The sequence below is a fragment of the Ciconia boyciana genome, chromosome 5 (genome assembly GCF_034638445.1).
Source record: "Ciconia boyciana chromosome 5, ASM3463844v1, whole genome shotgun sequence".
Taxonomy (NCBI): Eukaryota; Metazoa; Chordata; class Aves; order Ciconiiformes; family Ciconiidae; genus Ciconia; species Ciconia boyciana.
The window spans coordinates 43,821,187-43,835,868 of record NC_132938.1 but is presented as its reverse complement, the minus strand read 5'-3'; the positions used below and the strand labels follow the sequence as shown (position 1 = coordinate 43,835,868).

At 39.8% G+C, this 14,682-nt stretch overlaps 1 protein-coding gene across 1 annotated transcript in view; it reads right to left on the bottom strand.

Annotated features, from left to right (window-relative positions):
- Positions 1-13,561, bottom strand: part of DDX60 (DExD/H-box helicase 60) — a 48,092-nt gene extending 34,531 nt beyond the window's left edge. Inside the window, exons 1-12 of the mRNA XM_072861523.1 lie at positions 13,458-13,561; positions 11,255-11,639; positions 11,058-11,120; positions 9,138-9,315; positions 8,654-8,995; positions 8,062-8,169; positions 6,410-6,571; positions 5,317-5,475; positions 4,692-4,833; positions 3,398-3,559; positions 1,881-1,983; positions 1,047-1,162 (exon numbers count right to left, since the gene is read on the bottom strand). Of these exons, the coding sequence (XP_072717624.1) occupies positions 1,047-1,162; positions 1,881-1,983; positions 3,398-3,559; positions 4,692-4,833; positions 5,317-5,475; positions 6,410-6,571; positions 8,062-8,169; positions 8,654-8,995; positions 9,138-9,315; positions 11,058-11,120; positions 11,255-11,625 (1,906 nt within the window). The 5' untranslated portion in view covers positions 11,626-11,639; positions 13,458-13,561. The remainder of the gene's footprint in view (positions 1-1,046; positions 1,163-1,880; positions 1,984-3,397; positions 3,560-4,691; positions 4,834-5,316; positions 5,476-6,409; positions 6,572-8,061; positions 8,170-8,653; positions 8,996-9,137; positions 9,316-11,057; positions 11,121-11,254; positions 11,640-13,457) is intronic.
- Positions 13,562-14,682: the final 1,121 nt, after the last annotated feature.

The window sequence follows — 14,682 nt, the reverse complement described above, 5'->3', positions numbered from 1 at the left end:
TAGTGGGATAGAGTTAATTTTCTTCACAGTAGCTAGTATGGGGCTATGTTTTGGATTTGTGCTGGAAACAGTGTTGATAACACAGGGATGTGTTCTTTATTGCTGAGCAGTGCTTACACAGAGAAAAGGCCTTTTCTGCTTCTCACCCCACCCCACCAGTGAGTAGGCTGGGGGTGCACAAGAATCTGGGAGGGGACACAGCTGGGACAGCTGACCCCAACTGACCAAAGGGATATTCCACACCATATGAGGTCATGCTCAGCATAGAAAGCTGGGGAAGAATAAGGAAGCAGGGGATGTTTGGAGTGATGGCGTTTGTCTTCCCAAGTAACCACTACATGTGATGGAGCCCTGCTTTCCTGGAGATGGCTGAACACCTGCCTGCCCATGGGAAGTAGTGAATGAATTCTTTGTTTTGCTTTGTTTGCATGCGCAGCTTTTGCTTTACCTATTAAACTGTCTTTATCTCAACCCACGGGTTTTCTCACTTTTACTCTTCTGATTCTCTCCCCCATCCCACTGAGGGGGAGCAAGCGAGTGGCTGTGGGGGGCTCGGTTGCTGGCTGGGATTAAACCACAACAACTTCTTTTACTTCTCATTTTAATTCTGTTCTCAAAAGATAAGATTGGCTATGCATGCACTGTGCAAACATCTGAGCAGATTTTGGACATGTATGGATGTGCTTACCAAGCATTATTCAAACTATATATTTAATCATTAAACTGCACATGTACAGACAGTTTGCTTATATAAACCTGTGAAGCATTTCACAAGCAAAAGGGAACGTATCATGAACATCTGACCATAAGTGCTCATTCTGTTATACTCATTAGACTTATTTAAGATAATACACAATGCATATACATAATGCACAGGCATATCAGTTTAAGTATAATTTCACTATTGCAGTAGCTCTAGCTTGGTAACTATTTATACAGCTGCAAATATTTTCTAAAATGAGAAGTCCTTCTCCAAAACCACGACAACCTTTACAATGCTGTCCTAGCCAAAATAGACACATGGTCTTTGTGTTAGTTTTTCTTACCATCAGCGTTGCATCGTACTCGCTCATATTCCTCAGTCAAAGGTCTGCCAGAATGCCAGTGATGAAGCTCATCAAACTCCTTGTATTTAATAAAAGAAGTAACTGCAGGATCATTGCTGAAATATACAAACATTAAACAGAGCAGAAATTAAAAGTGTTTTCTAGCATCTCTAATGAAACATTAAAAACATTAAAAAAACTGGATACTTATCAAAACACAATTTTACTGTGGCAGAAAAGCAACGTAGGGTTTAATTCTACTCCAAATATCCAAATGTCAAAATAGCCTGTTTTTCATAAAGAATTACTAACAAACAAAGTAAACCCCCATTTTTTCACTTCTTTTCATACAGATTAATCACAGAATGCAATGCAACTACATAATTTGCACACTGGCTAAAAAATAGTCATTGCGCAGCACAGAACCCACTGCCACAAGTAGCAGAGCAAATGTAAAGGATAATCTCTTACTTTTTTTTTTCAGTATTTTTATTTCATGTTTTTCTTCTCCTGAAATCAATAAGCTTTGCAATTTAGGATAAGGCCTTTCAAATACAAATTGTACATTTAGAAAAACAGTTCCGGAATGTAGAGTAAGAAACAAAGACTATAATGCAAACAAGTAACAGTATGAGAAAATATGGATATATTGACTCTTATCTGAACTTCCTGTTAACGTTTACACCAGTACATGTAAACGTGAAATTTTACCCAGTCATAGCAAAAGCACTTCTACATTTGTACAGATTGATCATAATATGGATGCAAAGTGCAGGGGAGCAGAAAATAAGCCCATATAATGTTATGTCATTAGAATAAAACTCATATATGTACCTTTCTAAAACAGGTAGGTCTTTCAAAACATCCCCAGCATAATCTTCAACAAGATCAGATGTCACTGAGATTAGTCCAATGTTAGGAATTTCTTCTTTGTAGTCTTTACAGTGTAAAAAATAATTAATATTGTTTAATTAAGAATATATATGATTGCATATCATACTTGCAAATTCTTTCAAGTTACATCATAAATGAAATTCTATAAAGTAAAATTTGCTAAAAGTAAGCAGCAGTTGACTAGTTCCCCTTTTCCTGTTTCTTCTCAAGCATGGGAAGAAGAATGAAGCAGACATCATTACTGCTTCTGAACAGATATTCTCATAATCCATTTTAGACACCTATGCTAATTTTTTGAATGCTACAACCCATCCCATCTCACAGCCATCTACTTTCCTGCACTGATTCCATAAAGACCACAGTCTCCTAAATATGCACTTTCAACTGCATTTAAGTTAGATGACTAAAGATGACATTTAACATTGTGCATCCTTCCCACGTTTGAAGTCTAGCCACAACTTCAGTCTTCAAGGTCTCCAAAGGAGATACAGAAATAGGCAACACAAATGCTGTGCCAGAAGATGCCTTAATATCCCACAGATAACAAAGAAACTGTCTTTTTTTTGCCCACTAGAGCCCACTTTGTCCGCTTGACATCTTTGAAACCAGCTGAAGAACACTCACAAACTTAAGTAGAATTATATTACAGTCTTTACTGAATTTCTTACCTACTGTCTCTTCTAAAGATCCACACAATTTGATAGGTTTGAAAGAAACATTTGGAAGGGTGTAACAAAACTGGTTCTCAAGAAATGTCAGATATCAGGCAAAAATCTCTACCTACTCCTTTCAGATATTCAGAACAGGTCTTGTAAGTGAGGGAGGAAAAATAATCTCTGAGCCAAGTATGCACTTCCCAGTTATGGGCTACTAAACAGGATGATGGTGTAATTTAAGACACTTATGGGCAAGTCACACTTCCACAACCTTCAAGGATTGCAATGTGAGCTACAGTGATGGCTGGACTCTCTACCATTATGGCAACAATTCTGTATTTCACTTAATTTGCTGCTCCCATGCCCAATACCTGCATAACCCTATGTCAATATATACAAAGATGTTCTTCAGAGACAGTCCTCCTGCAGCATAAGTTACTTTAATTATGAGTAATTATTATGCTTTTTACTATTATTTGTATTACGCTAATCATAATGTCTTTTACAATACATACAATAGATTTGGGCTAGCAATCATGAACTAAACCTAATTCCTACTGAAGTCAATAACAATACTTGTGCTGTCTACAGTGGAGCCAGAATTTCACCCATAAGGCTGGTCAGACTTATTTTGGCATCAGCTGCAAGTTTTGCTAGTGGGTTGAAAGGAAGGAGGAGAGGATTCATAAAGCATCAATTAGATTTGTGATCAGGATAAAATCAGATCACTACTCCTAGACCTTTTAGTGATAGTAATGAAGATCATGCTTCTAACTCTCTAATTTGTGGAGTTGTCAGTACCTCTAAATAATGTCTGTTCCTGTTCAAGAAATAGTTGGGAGGTCTTTCGTATTGGGAAAGCATCTCCAAAACTGTATTTCACAGCCAATTTTGTTACAGTGTCCCATAAGCATTGGTATTCATTCTCCATTTCTTTCCCCAATTCCTTTTTGAACTCTAATCCTGTGCGGGAGGGAAGAAAGGGAAAAAAAAAAAAAGGACGACCTTTAAAATTAAAAGTTTCCTCAAACAGAACCTACCTATTCACCTATGCAGAGCATCAGGCACAAAGACTTCAGTCCTACCCAAGGTCTTTGGTCATTAGAACAAATTAGGACAGAATGTTGTACCTTCACAGGTTTTAATAGCCCACGGTATAAATAAGTAAATGTACTGCGAAGATGTATTTTGGAAAGAACACCAGATTTAGACTGTCTGTGGAAGTCTGCAAGCTCCATAGCTAAAGAAATTTCTCTCACCTTCACCTCCTGCAGGGTAGGATCTTGGATTGAGAATTTTGTTTTTAGTGCCAAATAATAGGTATCATTATAAAAATAAATGTTTTGTATTCCTAATTTATATTTCCTTTAAAAATTCCTCTACACTTGCTTTACTGAGGTACATAAAGGACATCTTGTGACTAGATTCATAAAGAAAGTGTTCTGGTTTACTATCAGATGGACTCATGCAGAGGATTTCAGGTAAGCAGAATTACTCTGAAAGAACATTTGCTACAAATCTTTTTCCATACTTTCTTGCTCTGTCAGCTTTTGTAACTTTTTTGTGAATCTTAACATATCTGACGTTCTTAAAGGTCCAGCTCCCAAATTCATGTATTTATAAGACAATATATGATTTTGTCTGAATCAATCTCATCTGAAATTAAAAATATTATCCAATGTCACAGTAACATTAGGGATAGAATCTAGTTTCCATTCTGACTGTGTTGCACTAAGACAAATGAAATTAATAGAAAACTGGTTAAAAACCAAACAGTTGAGCATACCCAATAACAGTGACACAGAGCTCTTACTACCTATGCTACATCACTCTTCCTTTGCATAAGTACGGGTAACACATTGAAGATATGACATGGTAAAGTATTCTGAATGAGTACTGGTGAAAGACACTTTCACATGTGATTTTCTAGACTTGGCTATAGAAAAAAGTTTCCCTATTATTCCATGAAATCTACCCATTAATATATAGGTAATTAGAAAATTGTGCTCATTTCTGCTTGTACAAGCAGTTTCATTCTCATTTTGCAGCTTAATAAAGTTAGAAATGTAAGAAAGCAAACTGTTCAACAAAATACCTTCATTGTATTCGACCTCATAGTAATGTGCAAGATTTGCGAGCAGTGAATCATCATTTAAGTCAGGCAGGTAAGTTAAATCCAATTTCCAATCATTTGTATCAGTTAGCTGTGTCAGAGCAAAATGCATACACAACTGTTGCTGTTAAAATAAAGCACACAATTAATTCTTATGGAGCACCTTTTCACATGGAGGGATCAAAGCATCTCCAAAGCAAGGTTAACTACCACAGATTTTATTGACATGAAAAACAACACACTGGTACTTGACTTCTTTGTAATCAGGAAACTGCCTTCACTGTTCCACTTCACTGTAATAGCCAACTTTAAACAATAAAAAGGCCTGCTATCAAACTTCTCATACTGGATGAGACCAAAAGGTCCATCTAGCCCAGTACCCTAACACTAACACTGGCTAACTGGAGACATCTAAGAAGAGGTCAAGTATAGAGATACTGCCCCAAACATTCTCCGAGCCCCACTGATTTGTGGCTCACAAGATTCCTGAACCAGGTAAGGTTTGTTTTGATCTCATCAGATGACTAAAGTAGCATATAAAGGAAGATGAAAACTGAAATGACAATTGCACCTGATGACAGGGGAAGTAAGACAGTGCTACACATACCATTTTTATTAATGGTAAAACCTGCTTAGTCCAGCAGGATTTCATGATCCTAATCCGAGCTCTCTGTGAAAGAGGCATATGAAGAAGAAAAGCCACTGTAAGGCATTGCATTCTACAGAGGTCAGCTGCTTCTTCTGGAGATAGGGGTTTACTTCTTCCCTGTTGAGAGATGACAGATAAAAAGTTGACCATGTCCTTCAGTAAAATAATTGTGTTTACCTCTACTTAATTCAGTGGTTTGCACTCTGTTAATAATTTTGATCAATTTAAACAATTTGTGCATTGTAATTAATTGTGGATACACTTACTTCAAAATGAACATTCTTGTAGTGCTGGTAGATGCAGATCAGTTATAATGTAAAAAAAATCTCTTTTCCAAAAAGAGTATGACTGTGAAAATCAAGACAAAACTTAAAACCAATTGTCAGTGTGTCTGGCTAGAAATATTATTATTTTAAGAGGAAAGGCTAATATCTAGATATAGGCCTATGCTCTTTTCTCAACTGCACAGCAAAAAGTCTGTACAGAAATCCAGCTGTGCTAGCCACACAGCTATCCTATAGTCCACTGAATATGTGTCTCATAAAATATTACTGATATATTGTGCCTGTGTTAACTTGATGAAAATATAAGGCTTGTAGTATGGTCACAAAAACGATGTCATGACCGCATCTAGAAAGACACCTTTTTTCTGAAATGTCTTGCTAACTTGAGGAAAAGTGTATTCTTCTAGCTTAAGCTGTAAGCTAGTATGTAAAAGCTAGTATGCCACTGAACATTAGAAAAAGAAAAACAATGAGCACAACTACCTTCTAAGATAAAACTTCCTATGGAAGTAACTGGTCCTAAGGTAAAACTTTCCCCAGGAATAGCCACTGTGGCAGAGGGCACAGTGCCTCTTGCACAGAGACCATGCTCCTTTGGAAAAGCTGTGGCCACAGTAATTATCTGAACCAGACCACTTACAGAGTGCAGTCACAAAGGAAGCAGCTGGGCCTCTGTTCAGCTTGGAATCTAGAAGGGGACAGCCGTCTCTCCTGTTAGCAAAATGTTTATGGTCACTGTGCTGAAAAGATATTAAAAAAATTCTTACTCTTGCTGATTGCTCTGTCTTTGCTTCCATGGAAGTATTTGCATTTTCCAACATGTTGCTGTATATTTTTAATCCCACGGCACAAGCAAGAACACAGACCACACGCCGAATGTCAGATCCTTCAGGCCACAGCTGTTTCAACAGACGGACAGTCTGGCAAACCTGTAGTCATAACATTATGAATAGCACAAATGACTGCTATAATAAAAATTACAAAAAAAGGACAAGTCTCATCCTTTACACAGTTCCATCAGAGAAGAGAAAAAAAGGATATGAAAACTATAGAAGGAAAAGTGGGCACAATCATTAGTAAAAACAGCTCTTTTTTGGCATGTCCCTGAGGGCACCAACAGCCCTGACTGTCCCTGCCCAACCCCTGGGGCCTGCCCTCACCTGCCCAGGGCCCCATTTCAGCCCCTGCCCCAGAGATGCCGCAGCAGTGCCGGTCTCCAGCTCCCCACAGCCCAGCAGGCCGACAACCGGGTCTGGCCTCGGCCCGTTCCCCGGGAGGTTGCAGCTGCCCCCCGGCTGCCCTGCTCCTGGCTGGGGCAGCAGGACAGGCCCTGGCTACCAGGCCCTGCCCTGCCACCTCCAGGGGAGCTCCCACAGCTCCGGCGCCCAGGGAGCAGCCGCCTGCCCTCGCTGCACCCTGGTGTTTTTCTGCTCCTGGGGCATCTAATTATTGAGCTTGCCTCAGGAAAGATAATCATAATGAAACAAAGTATTAGCAGTAGCCAGGCACCGTGTTTCTACTGACTTTAAAATGCTTTCTAAGTAACACCATTTTTTTCCGGACTGGAAAAAATCAGCTTGCTGGACCAGTGTCATTCCCACTGAAGTCCAAGGAAGCCTTGCTGCTGTTCTCTGCAGGAGCAGAAGTACAGTCACAACACTGCAGTGTAACTTAACACTCAGGAAAATGTCAGGGGTACATCAGACACTAAAGGTATAATATATAGACAAAAATACCAAATTTTTAAGGTTAAAATATTGTAAAACAAGATTAATGAATCCATCACTTTAATCATGCACACACAGACCTTGAAATCATGCTCTTAAAAAAAAAATTCCCAGATTGGGAATACTTTTATAGTTAACAGAGTGTGCAAGCCTTGGCAGCTGCAACAGAGAGGTTTAGATTTTGAGATGCCTCTACAGACGAGGTTGCTGCTGGCAGCAGCACCAACTCTCACCCGCCGCGGCTGAACGTACCCTCCCACACCCTGCCCTCAGGAGCCAGCTGCTGCTGTGGGGGTGAGGCAGCGGCCACAGCGAGCCCCAAGGGCAGTAGCCGCAGCCCCCCAGGCAGCTAAGGGTGGATTTATGCCACAGATGGTGTTTTCTGCTGAATGGGCTGGTTCCCATCTTCTACAAGATAAAGGCAGTCACCAAGATGGAAACGTCCCTTAATCGGCATCCCACTGATCAGCTCCCAGCTGAACCACCCTACTTTAGTGAACTTTAAAGAAAGAAACAGCTTCAGGCTGCTGTGAAGAAGAGTGGGCAAAGACGAGACCTCAGACTCAGGGTGTCACTTCAGGATAAGGAAGAGAGCCCCCTGTTCTGGCTAGGAAAGAATTTCAGGTAAAGGAATGGAGGAAAACAGTCAACTTGAGGAGAAAAAAGAAAAAGGACGAAAGAGGTCCAATTACCTCTTTTTGTATGCTTTTCAGGCTCAGCTTGAGATGTTCATATAGCCACATGAATGGATCTTTGTACCTGACTAGGTTTTCACAGGCATAGTGCAGATCTTGTTCATACTAAGAAGTGCAGAAGTCAAAGTTATATGCAAAAGCCGATAGATAACAATGCATCAGGTACTACTAGTCACAGACAGAAACCATTCAGATACATAACAATCCTCAGCCTCCAAGAAACATCTATTCTAAATAAAACTTTAAAAATCACATCCCTTGCCTAAATGCTAGTCTTGTCAGGCATATTACAAGTCAGCTAAGACACGTCATACTGAAGACATGGGAAAGGCATAGAGACTACCATATCTTAAGTGAACAAGGATGCGAAATGAGACTATAGAGAACAGGGCAGGAATTTGCCACCAATCACAATGTTTGCCTGTTAAGGATTTCAAGACCAGTAGATTAAAGATACATAAAATGAGCCATGTATGAGTGCTTTATAATTTTAATATGTGAAATATAATATTCACATTGAGATATTTTAATTAAATCTGCTAAGTAGAACTAACACCGTTATTGCAAACAACGAAGTTGTGTAACTTACCTTTTGAAAAAATAATCTGTGTTTATACACATTCTGAACATGATATCCATAAACTCTAAGAATATCATATTCCTGTCCTGAAGCAAGCACAACGTTTATTTTCTTTGACAATGAATGAGCAATTAAAATAGATAAATAGTCTGTTTGGAGAGAGGTCAGTCCTATGTCAGATATGATAATGAAGTAAGGATAGCTTTTCTTCAGGAAAATCTCCCATTTGGATGATAAACAATTGGAAAATTCTGTATGAACAGTGATGTCTGTGTTATGCCTCAGGTGTTCTATTAATGCAGTACGTAAGAAAAGAAAATGAGGACGTGGAAAGTACATCTGTTCTGCATCCTGTGGGAAATAAAAACAATGAAATTATTCAGTTACATTTGTTGACACAATGAACAGTTTCCTAATACTGATTAAAATGGAGCAGTTCCTTTTGAAGGAGTGCAAAGGCATAAACAGCAAACAAATGTTACTTGTTCAGTACCTTGAAGAAAACAAGGACATATTTTGCTCCCTTTTCAGTGAAATCCTGCAGGAAGCATTCAATGTGGTAGAAGAAGTTTAGATATTGTGTTTCCTCATCTAAAAACATAAGTAGTAAGGAATCCCCATCTATCACAAAGAATTCGGACTCAACAAAGTCTTTTAACAGACTGACGTACCTGAAAGAAAAAGAAATAGCATGTACATAACAATACTCTAAGAAAAGTTGGGGACATGGGACAGAAGACATTTGCTTACTAGTAGATTTTAAAATAAATGGTTTTGTTAATTAAATCAACTAAACATTAAATATATAAATTAAATCAATAGCAAACCATCTTTCTTGGTTCTAAGGTTAGTCCTAAGTAGCTTGCAATCCTTTCAGTTACTGAATGTATTAGCAATTGTCTCCTTTACAACTCCAGATACTTTTGTAGCATCTGAGGCTTCTGTGACTTACATGGCACCTCTTGTCCAAGTCTCCTTATGCAGAAAGTGTTATCTGTTCTATAAGAAATACCCCACAGGAGATAACCACAAAATATATTTTGAGAGCCTTCCTGCCTGAGTTTCCAGCTAAAAATAGCAAGTGGGTTATCACCAACTATCATGACAACAACACCTACCTCCCTCATCCCAGGAATGTCTATGGCAACAAAAATACCTTAACAGCAAGAGGAATCCAGTCACAATACATTCCTTCAAGACACCAAAGAATTAAAAGACTTCTTCATCCCCTTCCCATTTCAGAAAACTACGAAAGTTGATAAAATTTGCATTAATCAGTCTTAGGTCAAACTTGAAACAAATCCTCTTCACTGAAGATGGCAAGTATAAACAGGCAGCACCTCAGTAGTTTTTAATACATCCTAGGAATGGACTGCATTCTCCAGCTCTTTAAGAATCCATGAAAGTCCAGGGACATCATGTTTTACCCAGGACAGACCAAGGAGTCAGGACAACTTTTACAGGTCCAGATGAAGAAGAGGCAAGCCCTTCTAGTAAAGGTTCTCTGCTTTCATGTTTGTCTACTCCATACTACACTGTGTATTACATATTACAATATTAATGCATATTATGAGATGTAATATGAGTATTACATATGTATTAATGCATATTATGAGAACATCCATATTCCAATGGTAAGAACATGCTTGTTTTCTTCAAGGCTGTCAAAAATGCCTGATACACATCACCTTAGATCCACACCTGGGAAGACCCAGCTTTCCTTTCTGGCTGAGATCAACAGCCTCTGGTTTACAGGCCCAGTTTGTCATCTAATGCAATGAGTAGCTTTCCATGAACAAAAACTATGTAAACTTCTGTCTTACACATTTAAATTGTCTGCCTTTAATTAATACTAATCTCTTCAGCATGTTAGCTCCACAATGCAGAGAAGACACTTCACTGTCAATGTGAACGGCACTATTGCTAATCCTTTTCCACATCAAGCAGGGCAAAGAATCAGAATCTGGAGATGCAGAAGATCATGCACGAGAACTGATGTGCATATGAGAACTGATGTGCACAGAAGGTATATATGAAAAGGAAAATTTTGTAGAAAAACTGTTTTAAGTGCTGTAAAAGTAGTAGCCTCAAAACATGCACAAAAAAAGCATGACAGAGAATTTGAAAAAGAATAAATACCAATAGTTAAAATTGTAGATCAGTTCCTAAAATGTGCAGACAATCCCTACTCTTTGGGCAGACTTTCTATTATATTAGGAATCTTCCTTCATGTGGCTGGAGGAAGTATGAAATCCTAAGCACGCCTTAGATCTCCTGGTTTTCCACAAACCTAGGTGACAAGCACATAGCTTCTTTCTCTAAGGGGTACTACACTGTGATGTCTACGTAGTTCAGAGAAACTATTTTTATTACCCTTTATTACATTTCTTTCCATGAACCTCACTGTACTTACTGAGCTCTTGATAGGGACGCCCAAATGTGTAGCCTCAACTTCTTCAGAAATTCAAGACGTTTTCTTATTTCTAAAATAACCACATACATGGTTATTGATAGAACCATATAACCATAACTCATCAATCAGTTACAAAAGAGCCAAAAGGTAAGACACTGCAATAAAAGCCACAGACATGAGCATAAGCTAATAACAGCTCCTCACCAGGGCTTTGGGAATCACGTTCGTGCTGGAGAACTCTGAAATCCTTGCCTTCGGTTTGGGATGCCAGCTGTGTCACTTCTTCCGTGGTCGAGATACTATAAGTGTTACTGTAATCTGCATCTTCGGCTTCTTTTTCTCTGTCTTCCTCTTCTTTAAGCATCTGCGTAACAGCTGCTTCTGCTTTGTCACTGGTCTCATCCTCCTCATCGCTGCTACCTGTACTCCCACGCTCTTTATCTTCCTTTGTTGGAATGAAGCCTATTTTCTCACTGTCGCTACACTCGCTATCATGATCATCATTACTAGCATTCTCATTTGCATCATTATGAACAACTTTCTTGAAATTATCTTCTGCAGAATCCATCACAGATCTTGATTCTGGCATTCAAAAAAAGAAAACTCTAAGTAATCAAGAGATAATTTTCAGGAAATATGGTATGTTCTGAGGCTTCAACCATTAAATTATCTACTTCACAATCACACTGGAATACAACTTTAAGAAAAATCAGAAAGCATTTTGTGAACATCCCTGAGACATATTTTCATTTTAAAATGAATAAATATTTTTATGAACTGTAAGGAGAACATCAGCTTTTGTCTTTCTTAAAGTTTACTAAAGAGGAGCATTACATATCTGTTTTGCGCTTTGCATGAAGGGACCTTTGGGGCGGGGGGTTAGTCATAATTTGCTATATTAGATATATCTACACGGCACGCTCCAAGGAATGATCCATGATTCCTGGTTCAAGTGACTTGTACCCACATCATTCTAGTCCAGCCACAAGTAAGCACGCCACAACATCTTCATTGCATGATGGGGGTAATCATGGTTTGGTATCAATCCCACTTTTTAATTCAGTTTTAGCTTTTTTCTTCTTTTTTTTCAAGGGTAGAATTCTCAAATCTTGAGTGAGCATACAACTGTAATGGTTAGGGTAACTCCCCACTTTATGAGGTTATGATGTTCAGTTCCTTTGAGCTAAAGAACAAACAAGCAGCTTGGGATAACCCTGCACGCTGCCTACCACATCAGCTCAGTTCTTCTGAACTTCGTTTTCTCTAGTTTCCATTCAGGTAACAGCCTCATGCAGTATTTATTGTTGCAGTATTTGACATTGCAATATTCATATGCCTTAGATATGGTTGTCCTTCATTTTCCTGAGACCATAAAAGGACTATTTCATCTTTCGATGTCATTTTTAGTCTTATAACCTTTCTTAAAAAACTCAGAAAATAAACTAAAGTGCAACCTCCATTTTTCAGATTTCACAAACTTAATGCAAAACTAAGCTGAAATTTTCTTTTTGATTTTCACCTTGCGTTAGTTTAAACTAGCAAATGAAGTTGCAGAAAAAAGAAACAAAAATACATTTTTATTACCTACATGTAAAATACATAGTGTGCTATATTACAGTGGTGTGCTTAACGTAACTTTGCAGTTGAACTTTAATACCTATTTTCACAACATGTAAGCTATCTATACACATACAGCTACATAAAGTCACCTTTTGTATACCTGCATGTGTACTTTTGTCAAGGCAGCAATAAACCTGAGACTTTTCTCCATTTTCTTCTCTAAATTGAAAAAGCTGTATCAAAGGCCTGAGAACACCATTCTGGGATGCATCATGTATTGTTGCATGCTGAAATGGTCGCTTATCTAGAAAATGGCCATCACTACTTCAGCAATCTCCTAAGTAAGCGTGACTTTCCATACCCGAAAATGTAAAGTCAGGTGTTCTCAAAGAAAGCAAAGCTGTATCTGCTACATGCTCCTGTACGGACTGCTATATTTCCTTTCAAAAAAAAGGCTTAAATACTTTGCTACATCGGTGCTTTTCTGTAGTGCACACACTGACATCGGAGGTGCCTGGGGCTACAGTGTGGGCAGAGGCACCCAGGTGGCTTGGACACTCTGCCAGCAGCCTCGCTGCCCCTCCACCCTAGAGGGTGCTCCCTTGCTGCCCGCAAAGTCCCAGATGTTCCGCATGCTGTCCAGCCACCTCGTCCAGCCCTAAACCAACTGCGACCCTAATGCAAACCCCAACCCCAGCTCCAGCCTAAACCCCACCACAGCCCCTCCAGAACTAAGCTCAACCCTAGCCCTAACCTCAAACCCAGTCTCAGCCCCAAACCCGGTGGGAAATAAAGGCAACCCTAACCCCAACTTCCAACAAAGCCCCGGCCGGACAGTACCTGCCACCGCCGCCCGCTCCGCCGCCCGGCCTGGCTCCGCCGCCGCCCCGCCTTTAAGGCGCCGCCGGCGGGCGGCCCCCGCGGTCGGGTCCCGGGGTCGGGCCCCGCCGCCCGTCCCACCAGCTTTCGGTTTCCATTCCCGGGGCGGCCCGTCCGCCAAGGTCAGGTTTCGTTTCAAAGCTGCCCGGGGAGCTGCGCCCCTGAACACGGCAAAGTATCACCACTATTTCCTTGCTTCAACTAAATTAGGCTTTTCAGTCATGGCGGCTTCAGCTACTGGTCCAAGAGCCATTAAGCCTGCATTGCTTAAGAATATTGTTAATGCAGGTTGCGTATAGAGTGCAGAAAATATTAATTCCTATTTCTGTCCCTTTATTCACCACAGTAGTCTTCTGCCAGCCGGCTTTCTTAAAGTAGGAAATTCCATATAAAAATAAACTAAGAGACATACTTTACACAACTTTTAGCATTTCCAGCAAATCCTTTAGCAGGAACAGTACTGGACCTCTATCACTTAGTTGAAAATAGTGAAGCCTCGATTCACAAGGGAACCTGGGTACCCAAGTACTATTGAAACAACATTTAGGAAAACAGAGTTTATGTATTAGATTGTCTTGGTGAGAAGTGAAAAGCCCAGCCCCTCTTTAGATCAGATACTCGTGCAGGATACACACAGAAAACTGCTGGGGTTACACAGGTAAGTAGTCTCCTCATGGATCCAGGTAGGTTTTTGACAGCCTCCCTGGCAGGCAGCTGACATGTAACACTTGCCATGTGAGCAGATCAGAGGTCTGTTCCACATCCTGCATTTCCTTTGAGACCTGTACAAAGATTCCAGAAACTCAGGAGAATGGTATCTTTTACAGTACAGTAACACGCCCACAGTGCTCCGGCATATCAGAATTGTTTTGTTTAGCTAGCCAAGATAAGCCCCCACTCCCTGCTCTCAGCACACTTTCTTTTTCTTTGGTAGGTAACAATCTGGGAAATAAATGGAACTCTTTATTTCCTTTCCTCAAATTAAATGGGAGATGATCTTTAGCCCAATGCTTCAACAGATTTTAATATAACTTTTAGTTGGGTCCTGAAGACAGACCTTTAGATTCAATTCTCCATCCCTTTGGATGACGCATTTTGGTTCAGAAGAGTGTGTTTTAGGTCTGCTATTCATCTGACTAAAAGGCAGATCAGACACTTTACTTTCCTGAGGAAGCTGGTGCCACCT